The 19,016-nt window shown below is 36.5% G+C and overlaps 1 protein-coding gene across 1 annotated transcript in view; it reads left to right on the top strand.

Annotated features, from left to right (window-relative positions):
• Positions 1 to 1,002: 1,002 nt before the first annotated feature.
• The window catches only part of LOC115242383, a 33,398-nt gene continuing 15,384 nt past the window's right edge, over positions 1,003 to 19,016 (top strand). The window contains exons 1-2 of the mRNA XM_029818637.1: positions 1,003 to 1,483; positions 2,783 to 3,002. Coding sequence (XP_029674497.1) covers positions 2,799 to 3,002 — 204 coding nt within the window. The 5' untranslated portion in view covers positions 1,003 to 1,483; positions 2,783 to 2,798. The remainder of the gene's footprint in view (positions 1,484 to 2,782; positions 3,003 to 19,016) is intronic.

The raw sequence follows: 19,016 nt of genomic DNA, 5'->3' as shown, positions 1-19,016 counted from the left end.
AGGATCCGGTGATGATGATTATCTTAACGAGAACGCGCTACCGCCATCACGTAATAGCTTCTTACACATGTCGCTCAGTTTCGAATCGGTGGAGTAATTTTTGCGCAAAATAACTAATAAAATTGCCGGACGTGCTTATGCGTAACGACCGAGGAGGGATCTGTCGGATTTTTTCCCCACGATGCGAGACTCGGCTGCGATATACGTGTAGCTCGCCTCTGTCTCAACAATACAACGCGGAACTTGCTATGTGCATCACGTAATATCTGAATCCTAATTTATTTTTATAGGAAGAACTATAAATATAGAATCATAAAGCGCAGATCACACGCTTTCAATAATGCGAACGCTTTCTCCTAGAGTTTTATATCCGCAAGTTATTTCGCGTGATCGCAATTCATGGTAATTTACATATGTATGTATATAAAAATACAATACAATATAATATATAACAATACCTTAAAATATATTTAAAAAATTATCTAAAATATCTGTAATTGCATAATCTGGCTTATTGTATAAAAATCTTGTTCAAATCTTGTACAAAAATTTCTAGAAAATTTATATTTTTCTCCATATCGTGTATCAGTACCAATTTATATAGTATTTCAAAATAAATATATAAACATAAATGCATTAACATTTAAATCAGATTATAAAATTATATAATATTTTGTTATATATTTAGCTTACTGTAAAAATATTGCAATTTAAAATCTTGCATAAAGAGGACATTCAATTTACATTGTCATTAATCTTTCTTCTTCATATTCTGGATGGTTTTATATTTTCGCCGAGACAAGGAAGAGTCTCAGAGCTGAAAGTACAGCCTGGACCTCCTCAGGAGCGACTGGTTCTGTGGACATACGCTCTTCTTCGTCGTCGTCGTGAACAACGCGAGTATCGTCGTCACCCCCGCAATTTCTCGACGCGCATACAGACACACGCGCACGTATACAGACACGCGGAATGCACAGCGGCTTACACAAACAAGAAGGTCGTTCTCTTTCCTCCACCTCATCCGTCCGCCAGCTTACTATGTTGGCTTACTCGTGCGTTCTCGCCAGTCGCGACAGAACGCTCGCCGAGCGCACATCGCGGTGCAGTCGGCGCGTGTTTCAAGCAAATCGACTTCGAACTCGGTTCGAATTTTTCTCGAGGAAAGGAGGAGACACGTCTCGTTACATACGACCATTCGACAAATAACGATGCGAGGACGTTTCGTGTGAAATGTACGGAGCGATTTGCGCGAAACTGAATGTCATCGCGCGAATGTCACGCGTGCCGGAAGTCTCTCCTCGAGATTGTGACTGGTGGTGAATTCGTTGGTGTGTTGTGACTATCGCGTAAATTGCTCTTTAATCCAAGACAGTGAATTTAGATGATCTCGATGTCGTATATTTGTCAATTTTGAATTTTCGCCGCGTGTCGACGCGGATTATTGCGAGTGCGCGGGTCGCTGAGTTGAAAAAATTCAATAAAAGTAAGTATGTAACGCATATAAACCCTAACAATATTTTTATTTGATATTTACAATAAATTGTTTCACTTTTCCTCTCTTGAAAAATCAGAAGTATATATGCACATCCTTCTCTCTCTCTTTCCTTTCATAGCACTCGCATATCAATGTATCCTTCGGATGCACGTGACTGTAACAAGTCGATCTGTTAATGATGTATCCCGGAAAGCACTAATATTTCCCCTCTTACGATTCCGTGCCTATACAATTAAAACATTGCATAGTGTATAATTAGAATTTATCTGTAATATATGTTGATAAATCGAGTGGAAAAATTCAGCTTTTGGATTTTAGTTAAAAACCTTGTAAAATTAATATTTTTATTACTTATTAACACATTTTTTAAATCCTTGGAAGAATAAAAAAATAATCGGTAATGTTATAACAATATTAATAACGCAGACGGAGAATGAAACTGTTCCTTTAGAGATTCAGTTTTATCGCAACATCTCGTTGGTGAGAATATATTCATATATTTTGCATATGTGATCTGCGAGCTTCTGGTTTACATCTGCGACGAGTTTTTCTACTATTTACAGTACTTACCTCTGTGTAGGATTTTCCTCGCTTTCGAAAAGGTAGGCGTGAGCGAACATCGGTTTGGATATTGCAACCGTCTGGTTTCACTCCGACATCAAATTACACAGACGCGTTTAAAATGTAGCTACCGTCCGGTTTTTCTATGAGCGGGCTTCTCGGCACTTTCCACATTTGTTCAGCTCAGCAATCACAGTTGGACACTACTTATCGAAAGGTCTCCTGACCAATTATGGTTTTTCTACGACCTTGTGAGAGGAAACGCACAAAGAGATTAATTGAAACGTTGTGCTGCTATTGCTGCGACTTCCAGCAAACGCTGTTACGAATACATTACCGGAAATCCACACCGCAGTGAAACTCACAATTTCACTCGTGTTTTTTTCAATGCTCTTTAAAAGTAGTCCTAAATTTAAATTTGCAGTAGAGGCCGCGAAATTACTATTGTCACTGAGATCTTTTTACATTATGAATTCTCTACAGGTCGGTCTCCTTAATCTTAATTTTATTATTATTTTTGAGAGATTTCTGCTCAATTTCAATATAAATCAGCCGAGCATAATTATAAATAAAAAAAAAAAGAAAAATATATCTGCGGATAAATTGATTCTTGACACATGAGAACAAATGATTGATCGATTTTATACACAATTATAGTTATATGTTTTCCCGCAGTTCAATGTTTGTGATTTAATGCTAAATTATCCATGGAACCCCTGATTTCAGAAAAGAACAAAAAAGAATGTTGAAACACGTGTCGGTCTCGCCGTGGAGAGGACGGGCGGACAGCGTGAGCCTCTCATCCAGCGGCGGCGCGAGTAGCTGCGGAAGCGGAAGTCCTACCCCCGGTCACACACCACCACCCTCGAGAGCGTCCTCATGCGCTTCCCTAGTACCCTTAAACGCTCTGTCGAGCTTCTCCCCGGCTGATACCGCGCCCCAACAGGTGAGTACTTCGTGATTAGTTTCCCACACCCGCTTACAAAATTCGCTGTTTACGACGAACACTCCCGCGAAATCATTTATCCGGAAACCGGAATAGGGGATTCCGCTAGACCCCCAGCACTCTATGTGCCATGAAGAAAATAATTTCTAAATTAATATTTCCGCGACGAGTTCTTTATTCATTTTATTTAGCAATACATTGCTTGTAAGATAGTTATTTGATAAGTAAAGATTATTTAGGATTTTTTACATTTAATGGTAAACGTACTTTAATTGATATATAATGTGATGTGTAATAATGAATGACATAGAACTATTATTATGGCAAAATGGGGGGGGGGCGGTTTTGCGTTGTCCGCGGGAGACGGTTAAGAACAACGCGGGAGAGAACAAAAAGTGGCGATGCTGCGTTTAATAAAGTTAAATAGAATAAAAAACGCTTTACGGCGGTTCGCCACGTGACGTAAAGCGGTTTAGCAAGAACGGGAGTAACACGTTTCCCGAGCATATTAACAGCTGTACCACGTGTGTTATCTGCACGAGGATGCCTGATGAATTCATCACATATTTAATCCGTGATTATTCTTCTCGTTGTAATTAAAAAAATATCGTATCTTCATTTTAAGCACGATCATAAATAAGAAAACAATTATAAAAAATAATCGCGATTAAATAAAATAATAAGTTAATAATGATAGGACTTCTTTCTGTAAAATATTAACAAATGTTTTATTGCAAACTTATTTAAGATTGTAATAAGTAATGTTATCGAAGTAATAAGTGTTCGTGCAAGGTAAATATTTCAAATATTTGTGACTCTTACGACTGGGATCAGTTTTAATGATGACCGTATAATTTCTCACGGCTTCTAAAGTCTGCGCTATAGTGTAACTGCACGACGCGCTATGCGGTTTCGCGTCCCTTTTTGCGCGGACAGAAACATGATTCTCTCGAGGGCTTTCGTCCCAGGATGGCATTTAGGCAGGACATATTTTTCTTTGCCATCTGCACAGAGCGTAGCAAACACATGCTTACTGCCATTCGAAATCTTGTTTTTTTTTTTCTAGAAACACTGTGCATCCTTGAAAATGATTATGCTACTTTAAATTGATTTCTTTTTATGCAAAATAACGATTTTGGAGTATAATAACGAATTTGAAGAAACAGAATGATGTTTTAAAAATATATTTTATATATATATGTGTGCGTGTGTGATTGTTAGAAAAAAATTTTATGGATATATCTGAAGATAGAGTAATGCAATCGGTTGCGAGCGGCAAATTGCAAGAATTTTCTAGAGTGAATAAGTGTTTTTTGCAAATTCGCACGCCTGATTACGATCAGGATCGGTATATTTAAAAATGTTATTGCACCCGCGCAAACGTCACTATCCTCATTTCCACTTGAGCTCTAGATATTATATTCGTGCGATTCTCCTCGATGACTACACGGCGAAGAGTTTTCATTGTATTTGTGCTTGTCTGACCTGGTTCGCACGCGGGTTGCAAAGGTCGTCGCAAAATGTATAATTGCTTTCGTTAGCCCGTCCGAGATATATTGGCAATGCGCATTTTCACAAGATCATACATCACACAGATATTTTCGTAATTAGTAGAATATGCAAAACAGATATTTAATAAATACACATTCCGATTATAATTACTTACTTAATAGAAAATAATTCTATTTAATCCAAAGAGTATTGTAGACAATGTTGAATACAATTATACTATCGCATTGTTTGAGAATAAATTTTTAATTACGACACATATTAATGCTGCGGTTAAATTTTGAAAGTATCTTCATCGCGATAAGAAGTAGCGTCTTTTTATACATAAATAATAGAAAGTAGCGACGGGACCCCTGTTTTTAAAGCACAAGATACAAGTAGTCCCGCAGTTTTTTGTCGATGAAACCGGGGATTCTCTGTGAGAACCCCGCATACTGAGATGTCACACATATTGCAATCGTTTTCACAATACGCAGTGAAAAACTAAATGAGCTGCGGTAACCATGACGGATCCACTTAATCCCGCTCGCTGCCGATCTACGCACACTTTTTTATTGCTCATTCAGAATTAAGCGGTATATTTTCAAAGGAGCTTTGGATCAATTACCGACTCGCGCGTGAGCTCCATATTTTTCGCGATTAACACTGAAATACTAGACATGTGAGAGACGAGCTACTTTAAAAAAAAATTGTACATTTTATATCTTTTTTTCAATGCTTTTTTGTACTACTTAATTTTTTTATATTTTTGATATTAATATGATATCAGAAAAATGATTGAATATATTACGTTAAAACAACGAGCTGTGTATTTGTGTAACAGATCAAGTTTTATATCTCGTTACGCCTTTAGTCCCAGACCTGTCCTGACCCTTGCAATACTCGACGCGGTAGGCCGTGTTTCCGGTTTCTTTACGATTCTACAATGCTCCGTTGGTCGAATCCGATAAACCACATTTTGTTATCCCAGTTAAATGTCAAGTTTCCATCTATCAAATTTTATTTTATATACATACATATATATTTGTTGCAATACTGCAATGAATTTTTTATTATTAATTGTAATCTTTGCTTCTGTCATGTATTTATTTAGTATTTATATAATCTTGCTATATTTTCTCTCTGATTAATTTTTTTTATAAAATAAATGAGACTTGTATATTGTGTGTGAAGATGACAATCGGAAATGACGAAATTATCATTGACGCGACGTATATGATTGTGTTGGATTTCGAAAACGTTCATTGTCCTGCGATTCCCTCGGAGCAGAAACGTTTCTCGCATCGGTGACTTGAGGAAGGTCGAATTCACGACATAGCAGACCTTTCTGATTCGCATGGAGATGCTCGTGATTCAAGGACATGTGGTTGCGAATTTTATTACATGTCCACATATCATTTAATTATACTTATTTAAAACCAACAAAAATATACCCATTTATAAAAATAGCGACCAAAAATTTTAATAATTTATTTGTATAGTCTTTTTATTCGTCTATATTTATGTAATAGTAATAACACGATATATAAAGCAAATATATTCTTCTCTTATGGTTGAATATTCTGAATTAATGTTATAATAATAATAATAATAATCTTTAATAATGTATGTAATCGCGCTGTCCAAGACACGCAATTATACATATATTTATTTGAGAATAATTGATCACTTTGCATTCATATAATTAAATTAATGTCATCTTCGCAGCATTTAAGTATGCGTGATCATGCATGCAAAATACATGTTAGAATTAGAACGTTCATTTAGCACGCCAATGTAGATTCACGGCCGACATTGTCTGGTTTCGTCTTGCTCCGGTTCCTTTATTCACGGAAGGCAGGATGGAAAGAGTACACAAAATAAATTGTGCGTTGCGTTAATTAATACGTGTCGTCTCACCCGCATGATGGCGCGACACGAGGAAGAGATAGAAAAGAAGCGGGCGCAAAGCAACGTCTTCGTCAAGGCTTTTCACCGTGGAAAAGACCCCGCATGATGACGAACGGCGGATACACAATAGCCTATAATCAGGATACAACTCATCCAAAGATCTTTGCCCATATTCAAGGATAGTTTCCTCATAACACGGAACGTGCGACAGAGAGTACAATGGCCAAGGAAAAGACGTTCTTTCGAGTGGAAAATGAGAAGTCCATTTATTCCATTATTTTACTTTGGTCCGATCGACGGGCCTATGGATCGCATATTCGGATACCGGCTGATCGGCTCGTCGATCCGGTTCTGTTTCCATTTTTAATAACTATTTACGAACCACCAAACGCGTAGTGTTCCTTCTGTTACGCCTAAGATAATTATAGATTATTATCCGCTTGCGTTCGGGGGAACGCAAGAGATGAACTCTTCTTCTCGGATGGATCGAAGGGAGGCTTGGGAGCCTTTACCGAGTGGACGACCTTAAGCAAACACACTGCCGCCGTACGAAAACACTTCGGCCACGGTAAAAAGTAGAAACTACAGCCACCCCGTTTTTCATCATCGATGGTATGGAATTCTTCATCGTTGACGTAACCGAGATGACGCGCTCCGTAATCTTTCCGGATCAAGATCGACCTCGTTTACACGTGAAAACACACGCTGCCGTAATGACACTGCGTGTGAGAGATCAAAACTTATTGAAAAAATATTTCAGATATGTAATTATTAAGGAATACATATTGCAATTACCTCTTGTTCGAAAACATGAAAATATTATCGTGCATACAAAGTTTTCTGTATCGCAATCTCTTATCACAAACATTAGACAAAGAAGCGGATGAGTGTGTGCTAAGTTCAAGATTATAGCCGGAAGTGTGATATGTTAACTAGTAAGAACAATAGCTCAGTTGCAGTCGTCATGCGCGTGATAAGGCAAATCGCATCGAATCCGGAAATGTCACTGTTACTATTAAAACGATTTTCTTACAAGAAACTGTTAACAGAAAAGGGTTTATATGAATATGAAAAAACTTGATTTGTCACATACATATTTCAATGCATATATGCCATATATAGTGTACATATATCAATATAAAAAATTATAAATAGATGAATTATTAAAATATGAAATGACGTATGAAGATTACGTCTATTATCATCTGACATCCATAAAAAAATTTGGAATAATTATGGCTTCTTTAATGCAATGACGTTGTTTTGACAATTCATTTTCTCAAGTTGGCGATTTAATCTTCCGTGGACGCAATCCCCGCGTGAATACATCAATCGTTTCATTCATGTTTCGCGGCAGATATCTGTGAAAGAAGAAAAAGATCGCGCCGCGCTTGCACATCGTTTATCTTGTTCGGCACGTGAATCTCGTTGTATTCTTACGAGCAACGCGCCAATCACCAACTTTCCTTCTTTATGTGTATGAAGACAATTCGTGGAAAAACGGGCAAACGGTACCGATAAAACGGAAGAAAACCGCCGATACGCTTGAGACGCCAGCGCAGCAGATAAACGAAAAGAAACCGTTTTACGATTTTATTTATAGAAAGATCAATATGTCTGGCTTATCGCAACGGTGGAGCCGGACTACAATTTCTATTAATTAATGACTACCGAAAATCTCGCTGGATTTCTAAAAACAATTTTCACGTCTGCGATTGGATACTTTCTAAAATAAATTTAAAGAGATTAAAGCAGCTGTGATTCGTAAATCTCAAAAAGAAAATAATTAAATAAATAATATAAAAATAGCGAAAACAGCAACAACAAAAAAAACAGAATTTACTATTAAAAACTGAAAATATAGAATAGATATAAAAAATAGTTTTATAAGCCATGGTTCATCAGATTTAATACATCAATCAGATGTTGACAGTTGAAAACTAGCTAATTCTTCAGATGGGATTTTCCACTCTGTGAAACTGATCCGACTTATCCGATAAAGCGTTCTCGTCCTGCTCAATGCCACTGAATGATAATTTCTAATTGAAATGCTTGACCATTATCACACGGGAATGGCGTAGCGCTACATCCGCGATTTAACACTCGAGTCGTCAGTGAACCGGAATTTGTTGCTTAACGCTCGAGATAATCGACGTATTACATAATATATCATTTAATTATACTTATTTAAAACCAACAAAAATATACCCATTTATAAAAATAGCGACCAAAAATTTTAATAATTTATTTGTATAGTCTTTTTATTCGTCTATATTTATGTAATAGTAATAACACGATATATAAAGCAAATATATTCTTCTCTTATGGTTGAATATTCTGAATTAATGTTATAATAATAATAATAATAATCTTTAATAATGTATGTAATCGCGCTGTCCAAGACACGCAATTATACATATATTTATTTGAGAATAATTGATCACTTTGCATTCATATAATTAAATTAATGTCATCTTCGCAGCATTTAAGTATGCGTGATCATGCATGCAAAATACATGTTAGAATTAGAACGTTTATTTAGCACGCCAATGTAGATTCACGGCCGACATTGTCTGGTTTCGTCTTGCTCCGGTTCCTTTATTCACGGAAGGCAGGATGGAAAGAGTACACAAAATAAATTGTGCGTTGCGTTAATTAATACGTGTCGTCTCACCCGCATGATGGCGCGACACGAGGAAGAGATAGAAAAGAAGCGGGCGCAAAGCAACGTCTTCGTCAAGGCTTTTCACCGTGGAAAAGACCCCGCATGATGACGAACGGCGGATACACAATAGCCTATAATCAGGATACAACTCATCCAAAGATCTTTGCCCATATTCAAGGATAGTTTCCTCATAACACGGAACGTGCGACAGAGAGTACAATGGCCAAGGAAAAGACGTTCTTTCGAGTGGAAAATGAGAAGTCCATTTATTCCATTATTTTACTTTGGTCCGATCGACGGGCCTATGGATCGCATATTCGGATACCGGCTGATCGGCTCGTCGATCCGGTTCTGTTTCCATTTTTAATAACTATTTACGAACCACCAAACGCGTAGTGTTCCTTCTGTTACGCCTAAGATAATTATAGATTATTATCCGCTTGCGTTCGGGGGAACGCAAGAGATGAACTCTTCTTCTCGGATGGATCGAAGGGAGGCTTGGGAGCCTTTACCGAGTGGACGACCTTAAGCAAACACACTGCCGCCGTACGAAAACACTTCGGCCACGGTAAAAAGTAGAAACTACAGCCACCCCGTTTTTCATCATCGATGGTATGGAATTCTTCATCGTTGACGTAACCGAGATGACGCGCTCCGTAATCTTTCCGGATCAAGATCGACCTCGTTTACACGTGAAAACACACGCTGCCGTAATGACACTGCGTGTGAGAGATCAAAACTTATTGAAAAAATATTTCAGATATGTAATTATTAAGGAATACATATTGCAATTACCTCTTGTTCGAAAACATGAAAATATTATCGTGCATACAAAGTTTTCTGTATCGCAATCTCTTATCACAAACATTAGACAAAGAAGCGGATGAGTGTGTGCTAAGTTCAAGATTATAGCCGGAAGTGTGATATGTTAACTAGTAAGAACAATAGCTCAGTTGCAGTCGTCATGCGCGTGATAAGGCAAATCGCATCGAATCCGGAAATGTCACTGTTACTATTAAAACGATTTTCTTACAAGAAACTGTTAACAGAAAAGGGTTTATATGAATATGAAAAAACTTGATTTGTCACATACATATTTCAATGCATATATGCCATATATAGTGTACATATATCAATATAAAAAATTATAAATAGATGAATTATTAAAATATGAAATGACGTATGAAGATTACGTCTATTATCATCTGACATCCATAAAAAAATTTGGAATAATTATGGCTTCTTTAATGCAATGACGTTGTTTTGACAATTCATTTTCTCAAGTTGGCGATTTAATCTTCCGTGGACGCAATCCCCGCGTGAATACATCAATCGTTTCATTCATGTTTCGCGGCAGATATCTGTGAAAGAAGAAAAAGATCGCGCCGCGCTTGCACATCGTTTATCTTGTTCGGCACGTGAATCTCGTTGTATTCTTACGAGCAACGCGCCAATCACCAACTTTCCTTCTTTATGTGTATGAAGACAATTCGTGGAAAAACGGGCAAACGGTACCGATAAAACGGAAGAAAACCGCCGATACGCTTGAGACGCCAGCGCAGCAGATAAACGAAAAGAAACCGTTTTACGATTTTATTTATAGAAAGATCAATATGTCTGGCTTATCGCAACGGTGGAGCCGGACTACAATTTCTATTAATTAATGACTACCGAAAATCTCGCTGGATTTCTAAAAACAATTTTCACGTCTGCGATTGGATACTTTCTAAAATAAATTTAAAGAGATTAAAGCAGCTGTGATTCGTAAATCTCAAAAAGAAAATAATTAAATAAATAATATAAAAATAGCGAAAACAGCAACAACAAAAAAAACAGAATTTACTATTAAAAACTGAAAATATAGAATAGATATAAAAAATAGTTTTATAAGCCATGGTTCATCAGATTTAATACATCAATCAGATGTTGACAGTTGAAAACTAGCTAATTCTTCAGATGGGATTTTCCACTCTGTGAAACTGATCCGACTTATCCGATAAAGCGTTCTCGTCCTGCTCAATGCCACTGAATGATAATTTCTAATTGAAATGCTTGACCATTATCACACGGGAATGGCGTAGCGCTACATCCGCGATTTAACACTCGAGTCGTCAGTGAACCGGAATTTGTTGCTTAACGCTCGAGATAATCGACGTATTACATAATATAACGCTTATGCATCTTCTAAGTACGTTTCAACAATTGCTTATGGTTTTACATGATCGAATTTCACACAGTCATCTTGAAATTGTATGCAATGTACGAAAATATCGATATGTTTCACGAACAGATGATCAATGATTCATCGTGTGATCTGTCACGGATGAAATCATCATGTCGTAGCAAATTCGATTTTGTAAGAAAAAATATATTGATTTGTATATTTATATAGAATTTTTTGATTTTTATTTTATCTTTGAATTATTTAAATGAGTAATATTAGTAAAAAAATAATAAAAATAACAAGGAAATATATTTATATCCGCTTATCTTAAACATAAAATTTTAAGAAGGAATTCTTGAGATTAATTAAGAGTTGCATATAGCAAATCGAAAGCGAGTGGATTTCATTCATGAGTATTATCGTAAGAATTCCTGAGTCGTGAATGTCTTTGGGGATCGGTCACGGGCTACTGGTGAAAGCGCTCGAGAAGCCGGCTTCTCGCGCACGCGAAAGTACTCATTCGCGAGTATACTCATTCACGCTCTACCGCGAATTATTACCTGGTTAAACTTGGACGAACCGAAAACGCAGTTTACGCGCCGTTAAAGTCGATGCTTTACACACTCGTAAAACGAATGAAGCTTCCATAATATGCAAGGACAAAAAAAGCGGTGGAAACGACTGAATCATAAATTACATAAGAGGGATGTAAAATTATAAAAGTTTCTAGATAAAGATTATAATCCTATAAAAAAGAGTAAAATTACATTTTATTAAATAATTTTATACTATTTATAGTAGTCTGTATATTTTTATTTATATTATATTTATAGGGATATCAATAACACACACTTTACAATCGTTATTTATTAACGAGCGCTTAGTGACTTTGAAATATTTTAATAATTTTTTTGTATTTCTTTATAATTCCAATAATAATTTTAACATCACATGTGCATTGTTTCTCTTTTTAATATAAATATTAATAAAAATAACTAACATTTATGTTGCTATTCAGATTACTAATATACAAAAAATTTCTATATTAGAAGATTTACTAGTTTCAAGAATTAGTTGTTGTAATATAACAGCAATAACCGGAGACGGATGCGGTATGGGAGAGGGGGAAGGGGAGACAATTCTTCGAAGAATGTTTCAAGCTGTAACGTGTCGGCGTCTCCAGTATTGCATATGATTACGTGCGAGCGCGTGGTAATGCAGTTACAATATATTATCAGCTATTTACCAATCAGGCGTCAAAGAGCTTTATGTCACCAGGAGTCTACGAAGTATTCAATTGTATTATCATGTGGGACGAGAAATTGCATTCTGGGAATCTGCTTGAACGTCCTTGATTATTCATATGGGGAAAAAGAAATCGGAACCTGCCGTATCTCGAAACATTATCATATATCTCGCAATTGCGTCATATACTCCAAACTATTTTTGGAGCAAGCTTTTTTGTAGAAGATTTAATACATTTTCCAACTTTCTAAATTTGCTCTTGAAAGCTGAAGAAATATAAAATCTGAAAAAATATTAAAGAAAATTAATAAAAAGTTAAAATTTTATCAAGATATAAAATTTTAATTATTTCACAATACATATTACTCCCTTTCAATAAGATTATAATCATTTCTTAAATAGGTAATGCATTGCAAGTCGCATTATGCAACAATTCGTGAGTCACTCGTACCTGTGTCTTTGTTTCTATGACTACTGAGAATCCTTTCTTAATCGTTTTTTCTATTGAATATACTTTCAACATCTGGCCAATCGACAATTGTGGTTCGAGTCTCCGGTGCAGATGGTCGAGTTTGTGTGTTGCTAAATAAGAACGATTGTTACACTTAACATTCTTACGGTTCTGCCAGCCTTTATAGACCGTGCATAATAATGATTTAATATTGCGACACAATACCTTATAAGCGGAAAGGGTCGGTACAGGGGTTTCGAAGTAATTGGAGGAGTTAAAAGGCATTTGTTCTATTTTTGGGGGCATTTAAAGCCCCCAAACTTTACCCTCAAATATTATATACATAATATATTACAGAATATCTACAGTTTTCACTAATTCTATTATTATCGTTATAGCAATTAATATATAATATATAATACTAGCTTGACGATGCTAAAAATTGAATTTACTTAATTATTTTTCATGTTTTATGTACATATATCTTTTTTTTTATTAGTAATAACTATATAATATATAATTTGTTACCTAAAAATTGTTTAGATAAATTTCAGGTATGTGCATTTGTCTTATTTACAATCAGAAAATGTGTTTTTAAAAGCCCGCGCGATTTTTCATAACGGTGCATTTTTTTCTCGCAATACACGGAGAAAGAGAACACAACTGTCGGAGAGGTCTGTCGAAAGAAAAATTACACAGTGCGACGGGATGCAAGAAGAGATGATTAATTCCTGCGGTCGCGAGGAAGTAATGTGAGATCCCGGGATCGGATCCTCTCTCGCTTCGGCCAAAAGCATAATGATGTGCGAACAGGTTTCCCTCGTCGTAACTCTGGGAAGTTAGCGCCCGGGACGAGCGGACGCGTGCGTGCATCTCTGCCACGGCGTGAAACCGCAAAAGATCCTTTCTACACGATGCACGGCGTAATGTCGCAGTGAAAGCGAACAATTGTGAATGCCGAATTGTATGGTCCATCGTGAAATCGCGTGAGGAAACGATATCGATCGGTGTTGGTGGTGATCGACAAGGACGCGAAATTTTAGAATAGAAGGGATACGTCCAGTATTGTCTCCCTCGAGTTTCGTGCCACTCTCGCCACATCATCCTTTCAAGTCATTTATTTTGTTACAAATTCTTGTGCTCGAGTTGGCGGCATTCTTTATTTCCCTCTCCTATATCAAGAATTAGAATCCATTAATACTCTGCGTTATTTATGTGAGAGAAGATTTTTTTTCTGACTTTTCATACAATACATACTTTCCAGTACTTTGTCCTAAGCTTCAATTATTTCTTGCACGTGCACTTTAACTGGAAACCAGGTGGCACAGAACTCTTTTATGTACTTATATAGTGTACTTTATATTCACATTTATATATCTGCATCAAGACCGAATTACTCAACATATTTTGATGCAAATGCGAAAACCAAACGAAAGCTGTTTCACCGGTGCTTTCTATCGATCATCTCTTCTCGCGCCACGAAAGCCACCGTACGAAAACACCCCGAGAAACGTATCGTTCTACTCGCAATAATTCAACGCAACCGAACGCAAACATGGTTATCACGGCGAGCGTTGATATCGCGCCGCGATATACGTACCGCGGTCGGCGCGTCGGCGAACGAGAAAGGGGAATCGAATGAAGAAACTTACTACAACGAGCGACGGAGGAAGGGCGGGAGAGGGATGGTGTGCGTCGAAAGAAAGAGTGAATGGGAGCACTGTGTGCCAGATGGCTCGGCGGCGTCGCCGCATCTCGACGTCGTACCACGTTCTATACGCTGAGAGGGATCCGGTCCCATTGCTATTTCATAACCGGGAGGGATCCTCTCGATCGTATAATACGAAAGGCATCACTGACGATAACTGTCATGCGATTGACCTCTGACAATCCACGGCATTTTATGGACTCGCTCGGGTTTATCGCCATGAGATTTCTATGAAATCTGAGGGAGTTGAAAGCGTAGGCGCCGTTTATTCTTCGATGATGTAGAAAATATTCCGAAGTTACGACGGAGATGTCCTGGAGGACAATGAAGCGAAGGAAACGAGAGTGAGAATAATTCTTGTTCGAGCGCTCAAATAGTTATCAGCGATAAAATAGAAAGCTTATAGCTAAATAATGTTTTAAATTTATCTTAATAAAATATTTTTTATTCAAGCTCGGAAAAGACAGAAGAGAGGAGCTCTTCTTGTGCGATTAAATAATACATAAAAATAATAAAGTCCTTTGGGTGTGAATTTAAATATAGCTGTAAAATATATCCTTTTGAACGAGGTGCACGTCAATGATCAAGCTGAATAGGATGCAAACAGTTGATCCGGAGAACAGCCCGGCTGTTCGATGTTCAAAAGATGACCGGATGAGACTCATACAAGGGTTTGAGACAACCGGAAGTTTTGCGTGTCTCATACAAATATGATAGTACGCGAGTTCAAAGCGGATCAGCCGCTTTGGAAGAGAGGAGAATCGATAACTATATAGATTCTCGTCGAAGAGATCAGAGTATATACCTCTACATTTATCACGTAAAATTTTTTAATTAAACATTCAGAATAAATTAAAAGCTTTGTAGATTACAATTTAAAAAAAAGAAAGAGAAAAGCACGTATCAAAAAGATCTAAGAGTATCACACACAGACACACACACACACACACACACACACACATCTCTAAATTAATCAATCATATTCTTAATTTATGTGGAATGATCCGTATTTAATTAAAACTCATATAATTTAATTTTTAATTTATGTAAATTATGTATGAAGCAAATAATATCTCAAAAAATATAGTAATCTAAAAGATATAATTACAATTACAATAAAAAAAAAAAAAACAGTAAAGGAATAAGCTCTTTGATTATCTCTTGAGACAATTAAAGCGCCGATGCATTTAACGCATTACACGGCGGCAGTGCATCAGACGCGACGATGGTCAGCGTATCGTGTCTCGTGCACACGTGCACGAGTCGACTTTGTACACGCACACGTGTGAGCCGGGTCGTTGAAACGCGTAAACGGTTGTAATACACGGCGCGGTAGCGTACGTGTTATGGCGTATTACGAGTTAAACAACGTAATGATAGCCACGGCGCCAGTACTATAATATCTGCGACTATGGATCCATATATCACAAGTCGGAAAAGATAAAGCATTCACAATATCTCGCAATATTAAACAATAAGATTATTGTAAATTATAAATTTTTGAGAGCAAGAGTATGTATTATTTCTTTCTGAAATTAAGTCTTCCTTGTGTGAGAAATTTATTCAAATTTTTTTTATATATTCTGTAATATTTGTTGAGGATGTTTAATTCTCTTAATAATTTTACTGACAATTGTGTTGTTGAAAAACTCTAATATAAATGGCGACATGTAAAGTGATATTTTAATTGTAGATATGGCGCCAATATCACTTGTTCCTTCTAATGGCTATGAATAGGACGTTTAAACTTAATTAGTGTAATCTCGCGGACTTGTACGGGTGAATGAAAAGTGTGTTTGTTAAGCACATTGTGATCAATGAGAATTAAAATAATATGACTAATACGACGTCACAACGATGTCGTGCATTGTCCTTTCAAGATGTAACGGATGATGTAATGCAGATTATATTTATCAAATTATACAGAATGTATAATGAAATAATTTTAATCAATGAATTCAGTTCAATTATAAGTTTAGATTACACTAATGCTTCTATCGACTTTGAATACATTATGAAACAAGCTTTTATCATCCATAACATTCAGTATTATAGAAGATTATTTTTCAAAGTAATAATCTTATCACTCATGATTAGACATGCAATGGTAATGACAACGATTTTATGTATAAAAGAAAAAACGATTTCCTCAGGCTTTTTTATCGTTGACGAATAAACTGCTTCAATTCCAAAGAGTTCCCCATGATTTCACGACGAAAGAGTTAAAGCACGAACACGACACTTCCGGTGCAACGAACTCGTCGAACACTCGCAGCTCATTACGACACCAATATTAGTTTTACGGCGAACCTCTGGAAATAGTTCGGTAAGATATACGTCATCGAAGTCTCGCGCGGCGTTCGACAGCCTATACATAGACCCTATTGCTAGAACTGCAGAAAAAGGAACGCATTGAGCACAGGTACATGGTGCACCTGCATTTTCCGAGCCGCCAGCGACGACAAAACAGATGCCACCGCGGGAAGTGATTATTTTCATTTTTGCTAGTGAATATCTCGAATAGTTGTCTACGATTAAATAATAAAATTAAATAATAAATCGATTAAATAATGAATTTTTGATTTGTTTTAATTGCATTTACCGAACTGGAGAAAAAGAGCATTACCATCCAAGGTTAAATTTCTCGTGGTAAATTTCGTTCTTGCCGTAGCGTACGACTTATTGACACTTGGTCAAGTGAAGTCAAGAGGATGGGTTAAATGAGACAGAGCGTTTCTCTGCTTGTTTATCTTCGACCTGCAAGAAATAATCTCAAATTGCAATGATTTTTTGTAGAAAGGAAAGTAGGTTCATTTACATATGAATTGATATCTAAAACTTTTATTTAAGAACAGATTTGTGTGTGTGTGTGTGCAATTCCAGCTGTCTAGTAATAACGGTAATATGATATTATTATTAAGTATTATTTTTTTTTATTGTAGAACTGAGATGTGGAATAAATTATTGCTGCCAAAAAAAATGATATATGTACCTCCTTGTATAAATTTCATGGCGTGCGGCTCTTCTGGGCGCGACGTTGCATTATTCATGATAACTCCAGTACCTTAACTCGCGATAAACCACCCTTGTCGGTGTTATCGTCGCCGGTTACGTCGCCGGTCGTAGTCAGGTGTACGTTCAACGGAAGACTTGGTCGGTGCGTTGACTGGGAACAAGGGCAAATTGGCCGAGATACGAAGCGTGGCGACGTGATTGTCGGGACGAAAGAGCCGAAGGAGTGCAGGACAAAGGAAAACAGCGGCCGTGATTGTACACGCGGATGCAAGACCCAAGTTTCCTTCGAGCCCTTTCGTGACTCCCGTGAATTATCTCGTACGCCTGTATCACTGCAAAAATGACATATCGCGAGTAAATTATATATTGGGGTTGAATATCGCTTCGATGTATATCGTAAAAAAAAATGACATAAGTTTCTTTTTTTCCCACTTTTTTTTGCAACTAGTTATGCATCGCTTTGTTGGTTTAACAGCAGCTTCTTTGCATTTCGAGCAAGTATATCTTCAATAATATAAAAATAAAAATTTTTGTATATTTCAATTAATTTCAGGTATGCATTTACATCTTACAGAGCGTTGTAATATGTTGTTGTAGTACGGTATTTAATAGGATATGTGTTAAAAAGCGATAAAATATAGAAGATCGTTCATGTCAACCACAAAATCTACTATACTACTGCTACTTTATGTCTTCAATATTTAAGAGTGGGCGGAAAGCTTTAATGGATGTTTCGGCACGCGTGTCGCGTACGTGAAGAACGCACCCGTTCAATAACGGGTGTCAGCCTGTGCATTACTCCTGCTTTGTACACACATTATACACTTCAGAAGATATATTATCATTCAGCCGCGCGTCGGCGCCAAATGGAACAGAAAAACAGACCATCTCTCTAGGCTAGATTTATAAGCGATGACGCCGCATAGATAAATCAATGTCATAAAATGCGTATCAAATTCACAATGCTAGTTTGTGGCGACTATCTTTTTTGCTCTCAAATAAAATTAAATTAAAAAGCTTTTAACTTGCAATTTACATAAAAGAAAATGTTAGCAATACGATATTTACGATATAAAGAGTTTAACGAAAATTAATAATGACTTTATGTTATCGTACCTAAATATTTCTGATTATTCTCTTTAAGTAGATGCACATGAACAAATTTAATAGTACGCCAACTTCCTCTTGTAAACTATGACTAATCATCTAAATCTAAATTTAAGCCATTCAATTGATTTATATAACTGAGTGAGCTTAATTCAATTTAAACGAAACTTATAGTTATATTGATTGAAACCTAGCTTATGACTATATAACACATTTATTTTATATATACATACCTACATATATATAATTATATATATAAA

Source organism: Formica exsecta, unplaced genomic scaffold (genome assembly GCF_003651465.1).
Source record: "Formica exsecta isolate Colony F162 unplaced genomic scaffold, ASM365146v1 scaffold591, whole genome shotgun sequence".
NCBI lineage: Eukaryota > Metazoa > Arthropoda > Insecta > Hymenoptera > Formicidae > Formica > Formica exsecta.
This window is presented reverse-complemented; position numbering and strand designations above follow the sequence as displayed.